At 39.0% G+C, this 25,933-nt stretch overlaps 1 protein-coding gene across 3 annotated transcripts in view; it reads right to left on the bottom strand.

The window, feature by feature from the left end:
• Positions 1 to 4,970: 4,970 nt before the first annotated feature.
• The window catches only part of cep162 (centrosomal protein 162), a 34,738-nt gene continuing 13,775 nt past the window's right edge, over positions 4,971 to 25,933 (bottom strand). The window contains exons 10-27 of one of the 3 annotated variants that reach the window (XM_066701666.1): positions 25,395 to 25,595; positions 24,675 to 24,756; positions 23,650 to 23,911; positions 22,757 to 23,006; positions 22,270 to 22,427; positions 21,475 to 21,744; positions 17,707 to 17,844; positions 17,207 to 17,319; positions 16,537 to 16,642; positions 15,837 to 15,963; positions 15,016 to 15,179; positions 14,012 to 14,116; positions 9,098 to 9,325; positions 7,450 to 8,123; positions 6,558 to 6,699; positions 6,264 to 6,362; positions 5,720 to 5,854; positions 4,971 to 5,405 (exon numbers count right to left, since the gene is read on the bottom strand). In XM_066701666.1, the coding sequence (XP_066557763.1) occupies positions 5,187 to 5,405; positions 5,720 to 5,854; positions 6,264 to 6,362; positions 6,558 to 6,699; positions 7,450 to 8,123; positions 9,098 to 9,325; positions 14,012 to 14,116; positions 15,016 to 15,179; positions 15,837 to 15,963; positions 16,537 to 16,642; positions 17,207 to 17,319; positions 17,707 to 17,844; positions 21,475 to 21,744; positions 22,270 to 22,427; positions 22,757 to 23,006; positions 23,650 to 23,911; positions 24,675 to 24,756; positions 25,395 to 25,595 (3,473 nt within the window). In that variant the 3' untranslated portion in view covers positions 4,971 to 5,186. Of the gene's footprint in view, positions 5,406 to 5,719; positions 5,855 to 6,263; positions 6,363 to 6,557; positions 6,728 to 7,449; positions 8,124 to 9,097; positions 9,326 to 14,011; positions 14,117 to 15,015; positions 15,180 to 15,836; positions 15,964 to 16,536; positions 16,643 to 17,206; positions 17,320 to 17,706; positions 17,845 to 21,474; positions 21,745 to 22,269; positions 22,428 to 22,756; positions 23,007 to 23,649; positions 23,912 to 24,674; positions 24,757 to 25,394; positions 25,596 to 25,933 lie in introns of those variants that run through there. The other 2 variants (XM_066701675.1, XM_066701685.1) reach the window with 2 other exon arrangements.

Raw genomic sequence — 25,933 nt, 5'->3', positions numbered from 1 at the left:
TACGCTGATGATGCCCAGATCTTCCTGTCTTTTCCCTCTTCTGACCCCCTCATACCCTCTCGCATCTCTTCCTGCTTGTCTGCTATTTCCGCCTGGATGCACTCACACCACCTCAAGCTCAACCTCTCCAAATCTCCTGTTTCCCCCCCCCTTCCTCACCTTCTGCTGACCTCCCCATCTCGATCCCCTTGGAATCCACCACACTCTCTCCTTCTTCTTCTGCTAAAAATCTATGAGTCACCCTCGATCCTGCGCTCTCCTACACTCAGCACATCACCATGCTGGCACCTGTAGATTCTTCCTGAGCAACATACGCCGGATCCGTCCCTTCCTCACCGACTACTCGACTCAGCTACTCGTCCAGTCACTGGTCCTCTCCTGCCTGGACTACTGCAACTCCCTCCTGGCCAGCCTGCCTTCATCTACTACCCGCCCACTCCAGCTCATCCAGAACTCTGCGGCTCGTCTGGTATTCTCTCTGTCATGGTTCGCACATGCTACTCCACTGCTCCGCTCCTTCCACTGGATCCCGTTACCGGCACGCATTCAGTTCAAGACATTGACCCTCACCTACCGCTGTCTCTGCACTGCACTGAGCTACCTTCAGACACTCGTCTCTCCATACATCCCCTCCAGACCACTGCGCTCCTCCAGTGCCAGAAGACTAACTCTGCCTCCTCTCCACTCTCCTTCCTCCAGAGCCCGCTCCTTCTCATCCCTGAACCCTAAATGGTGGAACGACCTGCCCACCGAAGTCAAAACAGCAGAGTCCTTGACCTCATTCCGGCGCTTACTCAAGATACATCTTTTCCGACAGTACTTCCTCTATCCCTGCTAGATAGCACTTCACAGTTTTTATTATGCTTCTCGCGTTCTTGATTGTTTTCCTCCTTGCTCCCTTTTCCATAGCCCTTGTCTGTGACCCTACATCTTGACAGCACTTAGCTTTCACCGTCCAGGATGTAGGACCTCACTTACTGTACTTGTGTAAATTGTAATTTGTAAAATGTATTATTCTGAATTGCTGTTTTAGCTAAATTGAATTTGTAATGATTGATGCCTTCTACTTAACTGTATTTTTGCACTTATGTTGTAAGTCATCCTGGATAAGGGCGTCTGCCAAGAAATACAAAAAAATAAAAAATACATTATAATAATAATATATAATATAATCAATTTTTATTTGTATAGCGCCCTTCGCAGGGTAGCCACAAAGCGCTTTACAGACTGGTAAACATACAACAAACGTACAGCAAAATAAAATACATAAATACAATAAAATAAAATATAGACCTGAGGGGTCCACGGCTTAGGGCCTAGGCCTAATGGTTGCCTCCCCTCCAGGCAGTATAGTTGTTACAGCAGCAAGGATATCAAGTTGTTTATCGGTGCTGCTGGCTGTGGTCTTCCCTCTGGAGGAGGTCTCTCGCTAGCCATCGGGGGTGGAGGGGTTGGACCATCAACAGACTTTGGGTTGCGATGGTTCGTCAGACCTTGGGTGTGGATGCCCCGTTGACCCTCTGTGGTGAGGTGCCTCTGGGGTGGGTTGTGCCTCATCAGACTTCCATGGTGGGGGATGAGGTGCCTCGTTGGACCCTCAGAGGGGGCTGTTGCTGGAAGACAAGAAGGCAGTTGTGCTCAGATACTGGTCATGCAGTGCAGGACATTTCCAAAGACAGTTGTGCAATTGCATGTCCATGGCACACCGGCAGCACTATGGGCTAGAAAAACAGAGACTAAACAAATGAGTCTTCAGACGTGATTTAAAGGCTGAGAAAGAGAGGGCATCTCTTACATTGGCTGGAAGATTGTTCCACAGCTTCGGGGCCCTATAACTGAATGCTCTACCACCTGTGGTTTTCATGTGTATTTTAGGGAGCGCTAAGTAACCGGCTTCCTGTGATCTCAATGGCCGACCTGGAGTGTATTCAATAAGGAGATCTTTTAAGTAGGGAGGTGCCAGAGAACTTTTAAGTCTATCCTGTAGCCAGGGGTGTCGCAAGGGGGTAGGCATCCTATGCAATTGCCTGGGGCCCCCTAATGGGAACCCCCCCCCGCTCTCACAAGGAGAAAACTCGGCCGCAAGCTCTCACGGAAGAAGCTCTGCCGGACCCCCCCCCCCACGGCATCACCATCAGGAATGATTTTGCCTGGGTCCCCCCATATACCCTACAATCGCCTCTGCCTGTAGCGCACGGGCAGCCAGTGAAGAGAATAAAATCATCAACAACCTTGCTGCCAATTAATTTCTAATTGCAGAGGTGTCCATGTACTGAACTGAACAAAACTACTAAAAACTACCAGCTCACTATACGAAAGAGTCAAATTGGTGTCAACATGAGTACTATTGGAAAACATTTGTTTTTAAATTACAATTATACTAATTACACTTACTCTCTCACTGTTTATGGTACTAGATATGACCTACCTCAGTAGCTGCTGTATGCTACTGCTGGTGTTGACATCAAGGATACAATACACACTACTCATTCATGTAACGCATGGATCAGTGCACCTTAAAAAAAAAAGACAAACATGCACCATAAAAAATGAATATTATACAGTGAAAATAATAAAGACGTTAAAGAACATCAATTACCCAACTAGTAGAGAGTGCAATCGGTTTTAAAAATGTAATAAAACAAACCTCTTGAATTGTTCATTATAAAGATGTTAACACATTCTTTACAAAATTGTCAAATTCAGTCTCCAGACCCTTCTCAAATGAGATAGAAACTTAGGTCTGAAAATGTGAAACAGGTTTTATGCAAAAGTGATTTTTCTTGTATATTATTTAGTTTACAAGAAAAGAAAAAAAGTGTAGTTTTTACCCTGAACTTAAGGAAAACTATTTTTCTTATTACATCTATTCTATAAGCAGGCTTACAAGAATCACTGCTCCTTCTTTTCTTTCCCGCGCTGAGCTGCCAACCTTCTAGAACTAAATTAAGACTACTAACTCTCAAGGAGGGAGATGAAAGCCTGAAAGAAACTGGATGCAGAGATTTCAGAGGCTGAAATATTTTGCAGATGTGGAAGACCCCAGACCCCAATGGATTTCCAATTAAGTACTATAAAGCATTAATGAACACATTTAATACACCTTTGACAGATTATGGAGGAATCACTGCATAAAGGAGAACTATCCCACACTTTGTGGCATGCAATAGACTAGAATAGATAAAGAGTGCTGCTGACGGGGCCTTTCTAAGGTGATATTTCTCACCAGTTTGCACCTTTCCTACAGCACGTTCAAGAATTCTAGTAATAACGTATTACTTATAATACAATAGTTTAAATACTAAAACATGTCAAACTATTTTTTGATTTGGATTAAATAGCACTGAAGATGGGTTGCAGAATAAATTTGGGGCCAATCAGATGCCTCCCTGATGGTATTGCATGATGGATAAGTATCTGCCTGTACTTCTCAGCATTGAGGAGACCATTAATTCTGACCAAATCCCCAACTCCATTTGCAGAAATGCAGCCCCAAACTTGCAAGGAACCTCCACCATGCTTCACTGTTGCCTGCAGACACTCATTTGTGTACCGCTCTCCAGCCCTTCGGCGAACAAACTGCCTTCTGCTACAGCCAAGTATTTCACATTTTGACTCATCAGACCAGAGCACCTGCTGCCATTTTTCTGCACCCCAGTTCCTGTGTTTTCGTGCATAGTTGAGTCGCTTGGCCTTGTTGCCACGTCAGAGGTATGGCTTTTTGGCCGCAAGTCTTCCATGAAGGCCACTTCTGACCAGACTTCTCCGGACAGTAGATGGGTGTACCAGGGTCCCACTGTTTTCTGCCAATTCTGAGCTGATGGCACTGCTGGACATCTTCTAATTGCGAAGGGAAGTAAGCATGATGTGTCTTTCATCTGCTGCAGTAAGTTTCCTTGGTTGACCACTGCGTCTACGGTCCTCAACATTTACCATTTCTTGAAATTTGTGCCTGGAAGAGACCTTGCTGATGCAGTATAACTACCTTGTGTCTTGTTGCTGTGCTCAGTCTTGCCATGGTGTATGACTTTTGACAGTAAACTGTCTACAGCAACCGCACCTTGTTAGCTGAGTTTGGCTGTTCCTCACCCAGTTTTATATGATTGTGTTTCAACCTACATATTGAATTGATGATCATTAGTACCTGTTTGGTATAACTGTTTAATCAGACACCTGACTATATGTCTACAAAATCCCTGACTCTGCAAGTGTACCTAGAAGAATTGATGCTGTTTTGAAGGCAAAGGGTGGTCATACCAAATATTGATTTGATGTAGATTATTCTTCTGTTCACTCACTTTGCATTTAGTTAATTGATAAATATAATCTATTAACATGTCTATTTTTGAAAGCATTCTTACTTTACAGCATTTTTTCACACCTGCCTAAAATGTTTGCACAGTACTGTACATCACAAAATATAAACTCATGAACCTCTGTAAACTGTCAGCCTGGATAAGGGTGTCTGCTACGAAATAAGTAGTAGTAATAATAATAATAGTATGCATGCTTCTGTGATGTTTTTGTGGAGACATGTTCTCTGACAAATTTAAATACAAAAACATTAAATAATTGTGGGTGTTGTCAGTTATCTTTGGGAGGAAAGAAAAGAATGAACAAATCTGTTCCGTTTACCATTCAATTAAAAAAAAAAACATTTTGCGATGGAAGGCGTTTGTTAAAGTGACTCATCTAGCTTGTGAAATTAAGATACGTTCATTCACAGTGATCACTGTGAACACAACACAGAGATCAAAGGGAGTCACTTTAACTACTAATGTTCATTACTACAATTGCCAGATCCCTTTTCTATATCAAACAGCTGCAGTTGCATGCCATATCATATGAAATAATAACTTAATGAAGCACTGCACTCACAACACAGTGCAATAATAAGAATTGGAACCAAAACAAAGGAAATGGAGCAGAGAGCATTTGCCATTACAAGCAATTAGACAAAGCACAAGAAGTGAAAAAAATAAGAAAACATTTATTTTAAAACATGAATTCCACATATAAAAAACCAAACAATCCTCACTCACCCTTAGGCACCTTCTAGAAATATAATATACACTTTCTATAATTGGTTAAGTATGATTACTGGACCCAAAAATACAAAAATCACAGTCCGATATTAACAGGTTCAAGTAACTATTGCACTGTCAAGTCCTATTGCACCTGCACTGTCAAGTCCTCCACATGAGCTCTGTAAAGTTCTTCACAGCACTGCTGGGGGCTGGGATGACAACGCCTTGCCTCTGCAGCTCCCGCAGCACATCCAGTATCGAGTCCAGCTCCACCCGGAAGGCCTCAAGCTCCCGCGTCTTCAACTGGGCGAGCTTCTTCCACTTCTCCACTTCGCTGTGCTGCTCCTCACCGGCAACATGACGGCCCTGCATGATTATCTGAAGCAGCGCAGTAAAAGCACCATCAATAACTGATACACTATGCCCTTGAATGAACTTCAAGCACAAATGAAGAACGGGTTTCACAATACAGAGGACGGGTTGTTCAAAGCACCCCGTTTCTTTTCTCTCTCACTTTTTTTAAATGGAGATTTGATGGATGTGGCTGTACAGGATTGGCTATTGGGGCTAAACAAAAGTCTTTAGGTTTCCCAACACATGTATACTTTATTATAACTTAAAACCAATACTCCGTTGGTGTATAGAAACTGAACCACTGCAACCGTTTAAATATTTAGATCCTGCTGGTGTACCTGTTGGAGTTCCTGCTCTCTGTGCAAATGTCTCATCTCCATGTTCTTGATTTGTCTCTCTAGAGCGGAGAAGTGCTTCAGTTCTGGACTATGAGCCTCTTTGGCTTCTTTCAGTTCTTCCAACAGCTTTGCCATCTATAACACAGAGTATTAAAACCATTTATGTTATTCAATTTATTTTTATTTTCATTTCTTTAGAAGATTAATCACATTTAAAAACTACTTGCTACATTAAAAACGAGGAGAAAAAAAAGTAATCAATGAATACAACTATTGAATATGAGAAAATGAATCATTCACAGCTCAGCCTTGGGCAATACATCAATGCAGTTTAATGCAGGTTAACATACATTTTACCTGAGTCTTTCAATGTAATTTGAGTATTTAAAGATCCATTGCAACAACTAAACCTATATGAATAACATTAAATACATAAAAATCTAACTGTCTTTCCAGTTCATCCTAGGCATATTAACTTGAATAAAACAGGATACTTCTACTACTATTGGGTTTATAGCTCACACACATATACGTTTTATATTACCTGGCTTTGCAGAGTTTCTTCACGAATATGTAGAACAGCCAGAGCTTCTTTGCTTTTATGAAGCTCATTAACTTGCTCACGCAAATGCTCTATCATTATCTGTTTAAAAAAAATAAAAAAAATCACGATTGATATATTAAAATAAATGGATGCTTTTGATTCTATAGTTCTGTGAAAAGAACAGCCTTGCATAACCCAAACACAATCTGATTTTCTGATGCATATATTTATGGATGAACAGTAATAGCAATATAATTGTGCATTATTTTTGTTTTTATAATAATAATACATCACCTCTTGTGTAGAGAGTTTATTTGTAAGTTCGGCAACTTTAGATGAAGAGTGTTCCAAAGCGTGCTGTGTAACAAGGTGCTCCAAATCCTTCTGGTGTTCAGCTTTTAATGATGAAACATGCTCAGCAGCATAGTCTTGAGCCCTGTACACAAATACACAGACAAAAACTACTGAAAAAAATGAAATTACAATTACACAGTGGTAGACAAAACTCCCACTCCCACACTCCACACAGTACAGCAGACACTACCTGACTATCTCTACTGGTCAATGCAGGGTTAGACGACGATTTGTGATGCCAAACAATCCCTGCTCAGGGCAATGCAGTGTCGCCATTGAGATTTCTGGCCAATTATAGCACAAGCTTAAAGGAGTGTAGAATGAATCATTAAAAAAAAAACTGAGAAGGTCTATTTCCAAACAAAAGAGATTCTTAAGGAGGCAGTCATTTAAAAGAGAAAAAAAAAACATCAATGGCAATGAAAACATTTCAGTTATATCTGTTTTCACACAGGGACTCTCTAGTGGTGTAGTAACCTCCAACAGGAGTGTATGCTATGTCAATCCAGGCAAGAGAGAGCTGGGTCTCAAATCCCAAATACAGGTGTTTTCCTGTAATGCTACAGATCTGTGATCAAACACCTTCAGAAAGACTTAGTATAGTGTACATTTCTGAATATAACCAATGAGTTAGTCTTTACAATTTTTCTATTCAACAAAGCTAAATAAATTGTGGTATATTCTACAATTAAAAGTCATGTTTGCAGAAATACACGTGGTGTTGATGTCTGTAGTACAGAAACGGGTTGCAGCAATTGGGAAGAAAAACAAGAAAGGTGTTAAGGGGACTGAATAACTATTTTGTTGATGTGGTATGACAGGGATGCTTTACCTTCTTGCTTCACTTTCCGCCTGTGCAACTGCTGCCTGCATTTCGACTCTCTGCCGATCCATCCCCAACATGCAGTGCTCCAGCTCTGACTTCAGTCGCTCATTTTCTTGCAGTACCTCTGAAATATGCAAACCAGCAAAGGCATGGGGCTGGTAGTCCTTCTCATCCAGGGTTGCAGGAAAGGGAACCACATCTGCCACTGTGTTCACGTCGGCTGCAGGGAGGGGGTCCTTCTTGTTTCTTTTGTTCGACGCCATCTTATTTTCACACACTTTTCCATCTGCGGTCTGCCCAGAAAGCATAGACCTCCTCTCCCTCTGAAGCTTCTCCACCGTTTTTGAAAGCTCTTGAATGGTTTTATTCTTGGCAGTTAATTCCTTGTTTAGTTTATCCAGATGTTTTTTAAATGCCCCTTCCACTTGCTTTCCCGGTCTTTGGGGACTTTCCCTATGGTTGCCAGTCACTTTCAGCTCAGTCTGTAGAAGCTGCTTTTCTAGGGAGTCTATTTCTCTTTGGAGAACATTTTCCTTAGTTTGATAAACCTTTTTTAATTGGCCTAATTCCTCTTCCAAAGACTTGGCCTTCAGAGCCCATTCCTCAGAATCAACTCTTTCGTGAATTAGTTTATCGGACAACAGTTGTTCCAAATCAGAAATCCTTTGTTCATATTGGATCTACGAGTGAAAATACGAGAGAAAATGTACTTTCAGGCAAGAAAAATTCCACACAAAGCTGCTCATAAAGGTGTGTAACAAAGATGTGTTAATTATTTACAGATAGAAAATATATACATGTAATTTGTGTCATTAATGTCTTACAGGAATTGGTAATCAGTTAGATACACATAGGTACACTGCAGTACAAACAGCCATTTTCAATGATAATATTTATGATTACATTTTTTGAATTCAAGTTTAGGAAGAACGGTCACGATTGCAGTTTTAAACCCTTCAAATAGTGTTATTTTATTTACTATAAAAAGTACCATGCCCATTAATCCCATTTAAAAACTAAACATTCAAATGTTAGATATTTGCCTGTTTTTTTAAATAAGCATGACAGTTCATAAAATAAATACTCAAAATAAGACTACTGAAAAAGCACTCCTCCTGACAGATTACTTCAGTTTATTATATTTCTTTAATAATAATTTAATTTGCGGCTCAATTTGTAATAGCATTCATTTCGATCCAATACTTCTAATGTGCCTGAACTTTCCAGTCACATTTGCAAAATAATTACCAAAAACCAAAGCATTCCCCCTAAGGTAATTAATTAATTCCTTCATTATGGTGTTTGAATAGTTTAACATTCCCTGTGAGGTGCCCCTTGGAGAAGGTCACATCACAAGTATGTAATGCTTCATTCTTGGTTTGTTTAAATGCTCCTACAGTACCTAATCTTCTATAAGTGCCGTATCGTGTAATGCATAACTAAAAATAATATTTTTGTAATTAAAAAAAAAAAAAAGAGATCTTGCTGAAGTCAATTTAGAACAAGTCGACATTCCAGTCAGTCACGTCTTGCCTTTAAACACCAACCGAATGTACCCATTTCCATAGGATTGCTGGGTATCTGAATGTTGCGTTGCCCACTACCTAAAAAGTCTAATAATGTGAAAGCAGATTTAAACATCTAATGTAATCACCTTTATTTTCTGATACTGCTGCTCCATGGCTCGAAGGCTCATCTTGGCGGCTTCATCTTTGCCTTCCAGCTCAGCCTCCAGCCTCTTGACCCGTCTCTCCAGGAAGGCTGCAGTCTCTGGTGTGGTTGAGACTCCACCTTCACCTGCTGTTGCAGAGGCGGCTGCATAGATCAGGGCAGGAAGGGAGTTTGGATGTCGTCTCTTGATAATCTCCTCCATTTCCTTCACCTGTGAGAAATGGTACCAGAACCTCTATTCAATATATTATATATATATACACACACACACACACACACACACACACACACACACATACGTACGTACATATGCATGCACGCATAAATGCACTACCATTCAAAAGTTTGGGGTCACTTAGAAACTTCCTTGTTTTTGAAAGAAAAGCAAAATTTTTGTCCATTAAAGTAACTTCAAATTGATCAGAAATACAGTGTAGACATTCTTAATGTAGTAAATGACTATTGTACTATTGTAGCTGGAAACGTCTGATTTGTAATGGAATATCTACATAGGCATACAGAGGCCCATTATCAGCAACCATCAGTCCTGTGTTCCCTAATCCAAGTTCATCATTTTAAAAGGCGAACTGATCATTAGAAAACCTTTCTGCAATTATGTTAGCACAGCTGAAAACTGTTGTGCTGATTAAAGAAGCAATAAAACTGGCCTTCTTTAGACTAGTTGAGTACCATCAGCAATTGTGGGTTTGATTACAGGCTCACAATAGCCAGAAACAAAAGGACTTTCTTCTGAAACTCGTCAGTCTGTTCTTGTTCTGAGAAATGAAGGCTATCCCATGCGAGAAATTGCAAAGAAACTGAAGATCTCGTACAACGCTGTGTACTACTCCCTTCACAGAACAGCGCAAAATGGCTCTAACCAGAATAGAAAGAGGAGTGGGAGACCCCGGTGCACAACTGAGCAAGAGGACAAATACATTAGTGTCTAGTTTGAGAAACAGATGCCTCACACGTCCTCAACTGGCAGCTTCATTAAATAGTGCCCACAAAACACCAGTCTCAACGTCAACAGTGAAGAGGCGACTCCAGGATGCCAAAGCCAAATCTCAGACTGGCCAACAAAAAGAAAAGATTACGATGGGCAAAAGAACACAGACACTGGACAGAGGAAGATTGGAAAAAAGTGTTATGGACAGACGAATCTAAGTTTGAGGTGTTCAAAAAAAGAACATTCGAGAGACGCAGACCAAATGAAAAGATGCTGGAGGAGTGCTTGACGCCATCTGTCAAGCATGGTGGAGGCAATGTGATGGTCTGGTGCTTTGTTGGTGGTAAAGTGGGAGATTTGTACAGAGTAAAAGGGATCTTGAAGAAGGAAGGCTATCTCTCCATTTTGCAAACGCCATACCCTGTGGACGGCACTTGATTGGAGCTAATTTCCTCCTACAACAGGACAATGACCCAAAGCACAGCTCCAAACTATGCAAGACCTATTTAGGGAAGAAGCAGTCAGCTGGTATTCTGTCTATAATGGAGTGACCATATGGTACGTAAGAAGCCAATCCAACTTGGGTGTTTCAGGAAGCATGGGTGAAATCTCTTCAGATTACCTCAACAAATTGACAATTAGAATGCCAAAGGTCTGCAAGGCTATAATTGCTGCAAATGGAGGATTCTTTGACGAAAGCAAAGTTTGAAGGACACCATTATCATTTCAATTAAAAATCATTATTTCTAACCTTGTCAATGACTATATTTCCTATTCAAACTCATTTAATGTATGTTCTCATGGGATGAGACTTGTTTGTCCAGCACATCCCACAGATGCTCGATTGGACTGAGATCTGGGGAATTTGGAGGCCAAATCAACACCGTGAACTCGTGATTCATCAGACCAGGCCACCTTCTTCCATTGCTCCGTGGTCCAGTTCTGATGCTCACATGCCCATTGTAGGCGCTTTCGGCAGTGGACAGGGGTCAGCATGGACACCCTGACTGGTCTGCGGCTACGCAGCCCCATACGCAACAAACTGCGATGCACTGTGTGTTCTGACACCTTTCTATCAGGACCGGCATTCACTTTTTCAGCAATTTGAGCTACAGTAGCTCGTCTGTTGGATCGGACCACACAGGCCAGCTTTCGCTCCCCACATGCATCAGTGAGCCTTGGCTGCCCATGACCCTGTCGCCGGTTCACCGCTTTTCCTTCCTTGGACCACTTTTGATAGGTACTGACCACTGCAGACCGGGAACGCCCCACAACAGCTGCAGTTTTGGAGATGCTCTGACCCAGTCGTCTAGCCATCACAATTTGGCCCTTGTCAAAGTCGCTCAGATCCTTACGCTTGCCCATTTTTCCTGCTTCTAACACATCAACTTTGAGGACAAAATGTTCACTTGCTGCCTAATATATCCCACCCACTGACAGGTGCCACGATAACGAGATTATCAGTGTTATTCACTTCACCTGTCAGTGGTCATAATGTTATGGCTGATCGGTGTATGTATATACAGTGAGGGAAAAAAGTATTTGATCCCCTGCTGATTTTGTACGTTTGCCCACTGACAAAGAAATGATCAGTCTATAATTTTAATGGTAGGTGTATTTTAACAGTGAGAGACAGAATAACAACAAAAACATCCAGAAAAACGCATTTCAAAAAAGTTATAAATTGATTTGCATGTTTGGTGGCAAAACCCTTGTTGGCAATCACAGAGGTCAGACGTTTCTTGTAGTTGGCAACCAGGTTTGCACACATCTCAGGAGGGATTTTGTCCCACTCCTCTTTGCAGATCCTCTCCAAGTCATTAAGGTTTCGAGGCTGACATTTGGCAACTCAAACCTTCAGCGCCCTCCACAGATTTTGTATGGGATTAAGGTCTGGAGACTGGCTAGGCCACTCCAGGACCTTAATGTGCTTCTTCTTGAGCCACTCCTTTGTTGCCCATCCACGACCCATTTTCAATGCCCTGGCTGAGGGAAGGAGGTTCTCACCCAAGATTTGACGGTACATGGCCCCGTCCATCGTCCCTTTGATGCGGTGCAGTTGTCCTGTCCCCTTAGCAGAAAAACACCCCCAAAGCATAATGTTTCCACCTCCATGTTTGACGGTGGGGATGGTGTTCTTGGGGTCATTCCTCCTCCTCCAAACACAGCGAGTTGAGTTGATGCCAAAGAGCTCGATTTTGGTCTCATCTGACCACAACACTTTCACCCAGTTCTCCTCTGAATCATTCAGATGTTCATTGGCAAACTTCAGACGGGCCTGTACATGTGCTTTCTTGAGCAGGGGGACCTTGCGGGCGCTGCAGGATTTCAGTCCTTCACGGCGTAGTGTGTTACCAATTGTTTTCTTGGTGACTATGGTCCCAGCTGCCTTGAGATCATTAACAAGATCCTCCTGTATAGTTCTGGGCTGATTCCTCACCGTTCTCATGATCATTGATACTCAATAAGGTGAGATCTTGCATGGAGCCCCAGACCGAGGGAGACTGACAGTAATTTTGTGTTTCTTCCATTTGCGAATAATCGCACCAACTGTTGTCACCTTCTCACCAAGCTGGTCTTATAGCCCATTCCAGCCTTGTGTAGGTCTACAATCTTATCCCTGACATACTTGGACAGCTCTTTGGTCTTGGCCATGGTGGAGAGTTTGAAATCTGATTGATTGATTGCTTCTGTGGACAGATGTCTTTTATACAGGTAACGAGCTGAGATTAGGAGCACTCCCTTTAAGAGAGTGCTCCTAATCTCAGCTCGTTACCTGTATAAAAGACACCTGGGAGCCAGAATTCTTGCTGATTGATAGGGGATCAAATACTTTTTTCCCTCACTGTATATATATATATATATATATATATATATACATACACACACACACACATATATATATACACACACAATTTAATCAAACCTTCTGATAAATCTGAGAAAAATCAATCAGTGTGAAAATGCTTGCTACAACCATTGCACGTATTCACATCTCAAGCTGCACAGCATGAAAGCACATTTAAAAAGCAATTTATACCTTCTACATCCCTGTGCTGTTATTTATTTATATTGCTGAACTCAATGCTGTCACTTTGTCTTCATCTTACTTTTTTATGATCTCATCTGTTTATTTTCGGTTTGTCTGTTTTCAATCTGTAAAGTGCTCTGTGGCTGCCCTGCGAAGGGCCCTATACTAAATAAAAATGGACTGATGATTGATTGATCTTGCAGATCAACATTTTCTATTATGCAGGACAGACATACTTACTGAACTCACTATTTATTCAGAGTCAAACTAAAAGTTCATGCTGCGAGGAAAATGCAGAATGGTAAAAGTATGAATATTTGTATTATAAATATCAATAGCTTATCTGTCCAATGTCTATATTTAGTCACATTATTTTATAGATCCTCCTTTGAGCCTCCTGTGGCAAGTAGATTTTAGACAGCTCATTTGAGAAGTGCTCTTTGCAGTGTAGGGACTGTGATCTCCTACCAAGAACACTGATCTTATGCTCTTCAAACCATTTACTCCTAGACTTGGTTGTGTGCATTAGATCGTTTATCCTGGTGGAAAATCCATCAGCTAATATCACACTGTAAACACAAGTCTGAAAATGTGCTTTAAAAAAAAAGGAACAAGTGAAATTTGATACTAATTCAGAACATAAACAGCACTAAATTCAACACAGGAGAGAAATATGCATTTGATTTTACAGTCTGATCAATTCCATTGTCCATATAGTGTCTTGGATGTCAGCTCCCAGATTGTTATATAATGGAAAATGTTATAAAAACCATAACAAAATACATTCCCTTTGTTCATAAAAGATAGACAAATAATGCTTTTTTTACTTCACTGAGAATAAAACAATTCAAAGAATGAAAAACCACACAGCAAAGTTCACACAGAGGTATTTCAAATGTGCTTTGGGTTTGATCTACCTGTCGCTCCAGGTCTTGTATTCTCCTTGCATCACCCACTCTCTCCTTCATCTTTCTTTGCTGTTGAATGTTTCGGTTTCCTACCTCAACACTGAGTTTTTCCACCTGTCCAGAGAATTCAGGACAATTTAAAATCTACACGGAACACATTTCAAACCAACTATATCTACCAATTTCTATTAAAAAATATTTCAAATTTGATCCAGAAAAATACCACCACCATGTCAAAATGGTAAATCAAAGGCCAGGAAAGTAAATTGGCTTGACGACCTTGGGATATTCAGATTTTTATTTTTTTTAATTAATAAAAGGATGAGCAGCATTCAGAGTGAAAACAACATCAAATAATATGCTGACATCAAAAGCACTTCAGCATAACAACACTAAGCACACAGAAAAAAGGATTTATGATGCTCAAATAACACTTAAATATAAAAAGAAGACAAACATATCTGATCTCTTTTGCTGGTACATTTTCTAAGCATGATTCAAAGTGCTTAGGATTCTGCTGTAAGGCATCAAGGTGAATAAATGGATTATGTAAATTAGGACACTTTACAGTGCATGAAAACAGTGAAAAACCTGTATATTAACATAACAATACTGACAAAAGGCAAGTTTTCAATATGCTTACTAGCTGTAATGTGGGCGCTAAACCCAAAATAAATGACTATAAGGACCATCTTATAATATAGGCAATACTTGATTTTCAATAATGTATGCATTTGTATTATTCAATTCTAGATTTGAAGTGCCATCTATTTGTAAATGCAAGAATTAGTGAAGCTATTTCTAAAGAGGACTGCATACTTTAGGTTTGGATACACAGAACTGTTAATTAACAGAATATGACATATGAATTGCTTTGTATCTAGGAATGAGCTACAATGTTGGGATGTTAGTAAAGGGATCCCGTGCCTCCCTACCCTATTTCATAACCATTACAAACTGACAGAAACAGAAGTCTCTATCTGCCTTTAATGAGGTATGCATTTAAATGGTACCTGTGCTTTCAGTTTTTCAATCTCCGTGGACGCTGCTTTGAGTCTCAAGGCATCTTTATCAAGCAGCTCTTGGTTTTCTGCATACCACTGCAATCTCTTTTTTAAGTCAGCTACCTCTTGCTTGTATTGTTCTTCCATGATCTTCTTCTCAAAGGTTTTGTCCCCTGTAAATCCCATAAGCACAGATTATCGAATAGAACACAACTATAATTATCAAAAATGATTGTGTTTAGTTTACAGAGGCAGAATGCTCATGAAGCTCAGCAGGCCATGTCAAGTCAACAGGTGTCCCATATCTGAGAGTCCTGAGAAATGAAAGGTCAACATATCCAATCTCATGGATGAGAAATTAAACTGCCATTTAAGATTGTTGGTGTGTGGCATTGGGGAAATGACAAAGTATTTATAACATTTTAGAACAAGATGTGTGAAAATCAATTTCCTTCATCATAGTCGTGCTTTCTAACTTGGCAGATTTAAAGCCTCTTCCTTCAATCACTTAACAAAAGGCACAAAAAGCCATAGCACAATATATTCCGCCAACCCAACCCCTTAACGACTCCCATTGCACAACATACGCTTTCCTTGAAACAGAGAAACACTGCCATGAACTGGTTTACAGAGCCTCTTCCGAAAATAAATTAATGAATAGTCAGTGCCCATCGAGCAGAGCAGATGAGAATCAAATAAAATCTGTACATCTTTATGAAAGTTCTTCTTGCTTTCAAACTCAATTAGCGAAGAGAGGCCTAAAAAGAAAATGAATGAAGGGATGGATTGCATACGTTTCATCTTCAACAATGAAGATACGATTAACTTGCCTGAAGTGTAAATAACTTGGGCTTTTGCAAGATCCCTCTCCTTTTTCATAAGTTCCAGGTCTACCTCTAGGGATTGTTTGTCTTGTTTAAGTCTTCGTATTTCTTCCAGATACTTTGCCTCATCCTTCTACAAATCATCAGAGAAGATCCAGGATTTAAAATATTTAAAGTTTAGATGCAGATCAAAAAAATCTCCAGTTTATGTGATTGTCTAGCCCCAGGTTAATTATTTAATTTCAAAACTATTAGGTTCAGTGATCTGACATTTTACATTGGTTGAGTGATGCTTAACTTAATAAGAGGATTCACTTTGGAGAAAAATAAAAAAATTTAAAGAAAATGAAATATCCATCAGTTGATCAATTTGAAAAGCAATTGTCCTTTTTGTAGCAACATATGGGCTCTAAAGGGACCAATATTTTACAAAACATCCTAGCAATCTTGACTGGACTTATAAGGAGAATTTAATTACACAAAGTAGATAGTTTAAGTCTTCGTATAAGTGGGGAGTTGCTCACCAAGGTCACATAAAATCTCAAATTGTCCCTTGCAGAGCGACGTGACCAGGATAAAATAAATACTGCTGACGAATTCAGATACAGCAGGAGAAAACTGAGAAAAAAGAATACATACCCAACTAACTCTGTATAATCTACCAAACAATGAGACATGACCTGCGATGTGTGTAGATCACTCATACCTGAGCAGCACGTAGATGTACCAGAAGCTCTGAAAAACTGTGATCGTTGCTCGGCTCTTTGTGCTCTTCTACATTCTTTTGCAAGGTATTCCTGGTCATCTGTTCACTAAAATGGGGCAAATATTAATCATTCTAAACTTTTACACCGATTAACAAGTTTGAAGAGTCTTGTGCTCCACGGCTTAAAGAAGAGAAAAGCGCATAGTTTAATTGACAGAAATGATTAAATGAGCTCTTCCCATATTCCACTTCATCAGTCCTCCTTCATCTTTTCTTATATGCCATCACCGAGACCGAGTGTTAATTTATCGCATGACTCAGGACTCGGAACTGGCTCAGGACTGCCAGGGTTGAGATGCTTTGACATCAGCCGGGGTTGTTTGGCTTGCTGCAGTTGTCAGGTCACCGGTGGGCTTGCACTGCTAACAGTCGGAGCTACATCAGTACATCAGCCTGATGCCGAAACTCCTAACGACAGGGTTTATTTTCCAACAAAGTCACTTTATGCACATGGAAGAAGTAGCAAAAGCTTTTCTATTCATCCATAATGTGAAAAAAAAAATCATAATGGGAAAGCATTTTTTCCTAGGAAGGAACTGTAAAGTAATTTGCAGGAAATAAATTGTAAACCCATCATCAGTTTAAGAAAAGGAGAGAAAAAAGTACTCACTTTGTTAGTGCTAGTTCAGTCATTAAACGTTGATTTTCTTGGAACATTTTGTCCTCGTTCAGCTTATTTTGTGCTTGCAGTTCCTTTACCTGTCTATACAGCTTTTCGTTCTCCTTAAAACAGGTATGAACGTAAGAGATTTAATTAATTCTGTTTTTGCGGATAAGACCAAATACAAAAAACATTCAAATTATTACAGTATCAGATATGTGCAGACTTAATTATGTTATTTAATTAGAAAACAGAAATTTGTGCTCAGCTTGTTCAAATGCACTGATTTATATAGTGTTAACTAATTGTCAACTGCAATCCTCAATCTTATTGAATTCATATTTATTCTTATCTAATTTAATTGTATTTATTTTTCACTTTGGTTGTTGCCTTTCCCGATAACACATATATATAATACAAAAATTAACTATTTTTCTTCCCTTTCAACACGTAGGATTCCCTGAGTAGTTGACATTAGTATATCAGTTTAAAATCCTGTTAATAAATACCTGATGATAACCCTGAATGAGAACCTCTTGCTCTTTTACATCCTTTTCTATCAGTTTCAATTTTTCTTCTGTCACAGGATCAGCAGCATCTCCAAAAATTAATTTCTTCTTTTTGGCTTCTTCCTCCATACTGTGCAGCTGGGGATGGAGCAAACGCAGTTCTAATGAAGTTTCATCAGTCTGTCCAGACAACACTTCGACAATTTTTGGTACAGTTTTGCAACTCATCTACAAATGTGAAATGCTTCACCATTTTCCAGATTTTACAATGTTTATATTATCGTCAATAATTGAAACATCATCATACTTCTTAAAGGACTACTGAACAGAATTGCATTATATAACCAATAATAATAATCTATTCTTTCATTAGTACAACAATTATGTATGTTTTGTTTGCTTGATCATACACTATTCAATTACACAGCTAAATGCCTTGGGTACTTTAACTTAATCACAGCAATTTGTACTGATCTTGCGGCTGGCCTATCATGTTCGCAGCACCACGTTGCCTTGACAATGAGATGCCACTTCCACATGTTGACAAATAATGTGACACCTGATGTGACCATATTTTGTACAAACAGACAAACATATTTAACATTCCTGAAAATATTGTAGTTATATTGTATTCATTAATTTACATTTTGAAGGATTGCAATGCTATTAGAGGCCCAAGCAGTGACCGCCGAGAGTGATGTCACTCAAACTCAAACTCCTGGCATAGACCACGATGAACAACTGAAAGGAGAAATGTTCTGACAGACACATTCAGATTCTTTTATGATTTAATGAAATACTACTCCTTTACAGTACTGCATCATCCTTCCAGTTAGAGAGTACTGCATCATCTCATTAATAGTGTGGGATTCACTATGTATATCAAAAGTGAGTAATCTACACTTCATATTGTGTTTTGCAGTGCCAATAGTGTAGCGAATGAAAAGAGCTGTGGGCAGGGTTCATACAGCTTTTCAAAAGTCAAATTCAAGCACAAGTACTTTCAAGGTGCACGGTCAAAGATTTTCCAGCACCTCGCAGCCTTGGTAAACTAAACCTTCTCATCTAAAATGCACACTTTTCTGCACTGAACTAAGCACATGAAATGATAATTTCACCACACTATTAGATGTTATTATGCTGTAACACCAAAAATGTTTCATGAGAGCCTTCATGTACACTTGGCATTGTGTTGTTACCTGGCTTAAATCAGGTTGATATTAAATCAATATAAATCAATCTTGCAATCAGTCAAAACTAGTGAACACCAGTACACAGGAACTTCAGTTTGAATTAAAGCTTTAGTGACAATTGTTTTAAACATGCAAAAAACGAAAAGCTACATCAATACTTTTCTTTACTGAACTTCCATGTACATTCAACGAGCAAATATAAAATAGAGCATAACAAAGCACTACGAGTCAATCCATGTATATTCAGTATGCTCACTTACTGTCAAAACATCATCATGTTTATTCTCTTCAAAACAACCTGTAACCTTAACCTAGTAAACGGTGATGGTCTTTATGTTATGGAATCTCCCTCAGCTATACTTTGCATTAGTATCTCCTTTTTTTTTTTAATGGAATTACACATTATAATAATTGAATAAGAATACTAAACCATCAAGATGTCCTTTATTTATTTATTTTATATTTATTTATTTATTGAACAAAATAAAAAAAACAGAGACCAGCAGATACTAATGCAAAGTATTTATAGCTGAGGAAGATTCCATAACATAAAGAACGTCAACGTTTACTAGGTTAAGGATATAACACACACACACACACACACATATATATATATATATACATACACACACTCACCTAAAGGATTATTAGGAACACCTGTTCAATTTCTCATTAATGCAATTATCTAACCAACCAATCACATGCATTTAGGGGTGTGGTCCTGGTCAAGACAATCTCCTGAACTCCAAACTGAATGTCTGAATGGGAAAGAAAGGTGATTTAAGCAATTTTGAGCGTGGCATGGTTGTTGGTGCCAGACGGGCCGGTCTGAGTATTTCACAATCTGCTCAGTTACTGGGATTTTCACGCACAACCATTTCTAGGGTTTACAAAGAATGGTGTGAAAAGGGAAAAACATCCAGTATGCGGCAGTCCTGTGGGCGAAAATGCCTTGTTGATGCTAGAGGTCAGAGGAGAATGGGCCGACTGATTCAAGCTGATAGAAGAGCAACTTTGACTGAAATAACCACTCGTTACAACCGAGGTATGCAGCAAAGCATTTGTGAAGCCACAACACATACAACCTTGAGGCGGATGGGCTACAACAGCAGAAGACCCCACCTGAATGTGACCCCACATTCAGATGGTAGAGTCAGAATTTGGTGTAAACAGAATGAGAACATGGATCCATCATGCCTTGTTACCACTGTGCAGGCTGGTGGTGGTGGTGTAATGGTGTGGGGGATGTTTTCTTGGCACACTTTAGGCCCCTTAGTGCCAATTTGGCATCGTTTAAATGCCACGGCCTACCTGAGCATTGTTTCTGACCATGTCCATCCCTTTATGACCACCATGTACCCATCCTCTGATGGCTACTTCCAGCAGGATAATGCACCATGTCGCAAAGGTCGAATCATTTCAAATTGGTTTCTTGAACATGACAATGAGTTCACTGTACTAAACTGGCCCCCACAGTCACCAGATCTCAACCCAATAGAGCATCTTTGGGATGTGGTGGAACGGGAGCTTCGTGCCCTGGATGTGCATCCCACAAATCTCCATCAACTGCAAGATGCTATCCTATCAATATGGGCCAACATTTCTAAAGAATGCTTTCAGCACCTTGTTGAATCAATGCCACGTAGAATTAAGGCAGTTCTGAAGGCGAAAGGGGGTCAAACACAGTATTAGTATGGTGTTCCTAATAATCCTTTAGGTGAGTGTATATATACATATATTATATATATATATATACACACACACACAGATATGTACCAGTTATTCTTATAATTCCATCACTTGGTTGCGGTTGTGCTTATTGCTGTGCATGTCTGAAAAATAAAGGCTTATTCTGTCGTATTCTAGTACTTTTATGTTTATTTTGTCTAATTTACATTGATTATTTAAATACACAAGCACAATTATTATATTATATACTTGTAGAAAACCTATACACTTTTTTCCTTAATACACAAAGAAAAGTTCAGCAACTTAAGAAAAACTCAAAACTCACTGTCGACAGCACATGACGCTGATGTGCACACACGACTGCGCACAGAAAGAGGAATTGTCAGCAAACCATCAAACACGTGCCTACAGTGGCCATTCCTGTCAAGAAATTGCTGTTCGCAAATGTGGACCTTGTTTCAACCATACTGTATATTCAATGTTATCGAGCTCCCTCTCTTTAAAACAGCAGTATTGCGGCACATTTGACTCACTGGGCGCTGATGCGCGCGGTCTCAGCGGCTCACACGCAGCGCGTCAAACACAACGGCACATCAAACAGCAATCAACTGGCTCTCCAACCACTGTAGTTATATCCCCAAGTGAATTAATTTAATCAGATTGCCGATTTATTATGACAGTGATTAGCAAATTAAAAAAAAATATATATTCACAAAATTACAGCACTTTCAAGCACTTTATTCAAAATTCAAGCACTTTCACAACCTTGAAAATACCACCTTAAAATTCAAGCATTTTCAAGGATTTCAAGCACCCGTACGAACCCTGTGTGGGATGTACCATGTGAGTAGCACAAGCAGGGTAGGCCCAATAGATTTCCCATTACCTTAGTCTGGAGAATGTAATTTTCTTGTTTCAGTTGAAATACTTCTTTGCCATGTGCAAGTCTAAGTTCCTCTTGTTTGATCTTCTGTTCTTTTTCCTTCTGTATTAGTTCTGCTCTTAACTTCTCTGCCAAGCTGTGCTCTGCACTGCATCTTTCTTGAGCTTCCTCTGCCCGCTTAAGAAGAGAGATTTCTCTTTGGAGATTCCCTGAAGATCCTGGCTTAGGGTTTTCACCTGGAAAGGCCTGTAGAAAATCATCAGAATGATCAGTCTGAAAAGAAACAAGGGCAGAAATTAGATCGTTGCAGAATCTACTGTATTTGTGACCAACCCTCTGAAATAAGCAATAGCATAATGTTTTAGCTCTTTGACCCATTTCCTAGGCCCTTGCTTTTATTTTTCAGAAGACTTTGTCTACTGAATTTACACATTGAATTGAAAAATGCCATATGAAATTCTATTGCCAATAAATGGACAATAACAATGCACAACAAATTGTATCATGCTATATGGATAAGTCAAACATTAAACAAACAGTCCTTGTACTTCTCAGGAGACTTCAGTGTGGTCTTAAAACTATATTATGGTTCTATAAAGCAGAAACCTCAGAATGTCAAGCCCATGTAAGGATCAACAACCTCAGTAATGATGAGGAGTACGCTAGCAAAATCTCAAACGCATGACAAATGGATACACAAGTGTTATTTCCTCCTGAGTATGACAGATCAATAACACGTATGAACTGTGTTTAGCTCTCTCGTTTATGATTTTGGGATCTAAATTAGAGTTTACTTACTACTGGATGTTGTGTATTGCCAGAAACTGTAGTGTTTGTATCGATCTGCTGTTGCAGAAATGCAGCAAAAGACTGAACTGAAGCAATCAGTTCAGTACCCATTTTCACTCCAGGTTCTGTCTTAGCAGGACACAATATTTTTGTCCCTGGAACTGTACCTACAAAACAGTAATCAATAATTCTCCATCAGGGTTTAAATGGTATGTTAGCTATTGCGTGACATGTTTAGCAATATTATTTATTTGTTGACATTAACATTATACAACATATCTCAACATAATAAGAGAAAATGTATTGATTCATTATATTTATTTATTAGCAGATGCCACAAGGAAACTTTTTCACAAACCATTTTCACAAAGCATTACAAAGTGCATTACAATACAATAAGCATACATCCCAGTACAAATTAGCTATCAAGTGCAGACAAGTCTTTATGGTTTTCAACAAATTACAGTCATTATTTATATAAAACCAAATTGATTACCTTTTGATTTGTTTGTTTGTTTTGCTGGTAGTTTGATTTTCTTCACATCTTGGTTTAAGGTCTTCTTTTCACTGACAGAAGAAAAGTGGTTTGCTGATGGAATACCTTTGCTGAACCCGTAAGTCTTGACTGCTGGACTGGTGCCACTAACCTTTTTTGTACTTTTTGTTTGATAACTTCTCATTTGTTTTGGCGCCATTTCTCGACCAAAAGAATCCTTCCCCCATGACTCACGAGACCACTCGGATGCCTAAAACAATAAATTAATTACCTTTGGAGGATAGTCATATTTCAAAAACAAATATTACAGAGAATAACAAATATAAGGAGAATGGTAACTGTGAGTGTAAATGTTAGTGTTTATTACTAACATTTATTTGAAAAAGATGTGATATCAATAAGTAAATATAGTAGAAACAAAATTTACAACAAAGTAGTTAATTATTTACACTATTGTAAGTCATTTTACATCTCAACCCATGCAGACAACTTCAGTTACCAATGATGTTTCAAGACACTTAAATGCTAGTGGTGCAGTATTCACAAGATATGCATGTGCTTTTAGTAGTATTGTTACTTTGATCATTTTTTTCAAACATATTTGTGTGCCTAATCCTTGTGTGTGATTTACAATAAGTTAACAGTTTGTGTGAAATGCCTCTCTTTGAATAAGATATGTTTTTCCACACAGGTTGTGTTGCCAGAACCCCCCCAAAAAAGTACGAGATTACATCTTATACAATAGGAGACACCACTCAAACAACTTATTAACTTATACAAGTGCTATTTTCCTTAACAAATCTCAAGTAGATCATTTAATTCCCAGAAGACATTACAAAATATAAAAAAATCAATATAACAAAGATGAACTGATGCACTTTGTGAGAACTCACTTGCTGCTTTCTGCTTTTATTGTGAACAGGGGAAGAGTGCTTTGGAAGTCTACTAATTTTGGAATCGTCCACATATTCCATTAAGTGCTCCACTTGATCAGCAATTCTCTTATGACTGTCTGTCACTGCTTCCCCGCTGACACATAGGAGACCACAGTTCAGCTGTTTTCTCTGACCTCCATGTGCTGAATCCATGTGCTGCCCAACCAAGGACATCTTATTAGAAAAGTCATCCATTCTCTCAGCCAGTGGTCCATTTTCACTGTCAAAACACACACACATTTTGTGAAGGCTTCCATTGCTTGTGACAAAACTATAAAGAATTGACTAGCGGCTGGCAGAAATTATTGAGAACACTTTAAAGAATGTCATACAGACAAAGCTGATAGCAGATTAAAAATACCTTTCAACTAAGTTCTAAAATGAGAAATAGAGGTGAGAAAAAACTATTTCCCCCCTGAGAATATCACGTATTTCTAACCATCACAGCTTCATACACTCATTAAATCCCATGACTCAAGCTGTGTATAACCATCTGTAATGTGGATTCGGTCTGAATAATTTCCAAGATCATATTTATACTGGGGGCCTTTTGGTTTCTCTTTCTTCCTCAGTCAATTTTCTTGGCTTTATATGTGAATTCCATCCCAGGATCCATTTCCTTGTGAAGGACAATTATGGATACACGGGATACCCTGGAACCATGATGAAAGGCCACACACTCCCCCACACGTCCAGGCTTTCAGTGTAAGAGAACTTTCTTTCTTGTCAAAACCAAATTTAGCCTCGTGACTAGGAAAAGGCATTCTCCACTAGAATGAGTAATGCTGAAACAGTTCATGGGAATAACAGGAATAAAACATTGTTTGTTTCCAAATCCATAATGATCGTCTGGGGAAGCCAATAGTTTTAAGCCGATGGTTTCCTTCTCATATTCCCAGTCTTATTAAGAGAGGGAGAGAGAGCATAAGAGAGTGAGGGGAAAAGAAAAATACATCATCAAAAAACATCTGACAAACACACACCTGACTACCTGTAATGCAAACCCACGAGCAAAGCCAGATTCCAATCCGATGGGCCTCATCAGTTCCTCTGCTGTAGGCAAGTCTAAAACACAGTCACCACAGTTAGACAAATTCCCTTTATCATAATTATTCAAAGGAAAAAGACAGAATTATGGAGAAATTAGACATTATACACTCAAGTGTGGAAATATGAGGGGACCTGCAAAAGTGTGGGTGGATGTCATACTTTTTCAGAATGCAAAAGAGATACTGGGAATTCTGCAAATCTAGGAGTTGAAAAAGCTGGTTGTTTCCAGTACAGTATGGATTCATATTTTGATGTACTATAGTAGGTATTCTCCTAAATTAACAGAATACATTCATTATATTAACATACATCGATACAGGATTACAATCTAAATATGCATACACTTTATGTTGAGTACTATCCATATAAGAACTCTAGGTTTCCAGGCATACAGCTTTCCTTGCAAAAAGCCTCAGAAATAATTATTTTAATAATGAGACACTGAATTGGAAAGCTCAATCATGCTTACAGTAACAGTGCTTGACCAGTAACTGCTGTGTGAGGCTCATTGTCTTTAAAGCCACAGTTCCTCACCAACTTAGCAGAAACAGTGTTGTACTTATGTTGGCTTGTAAAGAAAGTTTAGTATCTAACACAGTAATACCTACCATTGATGTAGATCACAAATAAAATAATGAAATACATTGTTGTACCTGATTCTGTGGTAGTAACATGTTGTTCCATTTCTGTTGCATCCTCAAGCATTTGGGGCAAGGAACTTTTTTTCTTTAGATTTTCACTCATTATTGTATTGTGTTCCCGATCTATTGACTCTCCTAGGGAATCATTAATCTTGCTGTAGGCTTCTTGTAAGGCTTCAATGTCACTGGCCCCACTTTGTCCATATGAAGCTGCTATAGAAGACAAGACAACAATCTTTATTAAATAAATGCAATTTACATTGAAAAGAGGATGCAAATACGACGGTTTAACTCAAGAGCCACATTTGTCAATCTTTAAGAAACTCCAGCATTATCAGGAATGACATTATTTAATTCTGATATTCATATTCATTAAGATTTTGAAATTTTTTAATACATAGGCTAAAACATTAAAAAAATTGTTTATATTAAAATGTTTAATTTACTGTAATAATTTCTATACTAAACTGATTTACTGCAAAAATAGTCACATAGGTTAGCAGAGAATAATAATTTGTAAGCATGTATTGAACATACCAATGGTGAAACAG

The sequence above is a fragment of the Amia ocellicauda genome, chromosome 1, assembly GCF_036373705.1.
Source record: "Amia ocellicauda isolate fAmiCal2 chromosome 1, fAmiCal2.hap1, whole genome shotgun sequence".
In the NCBI taxonomy this organism is placed as follows: domain Eukaryota; kingdom Metazoa; phylum Chordata; class Actinopteri; order Amiiformes; family Amiidae; genus Amia; species Amia ocellicauda.
The sequence above is the reverse complement of the archived record's forward strand: the minus strand, read 5'-3'. Positions and strand labels throughout refer to the sequence as shown.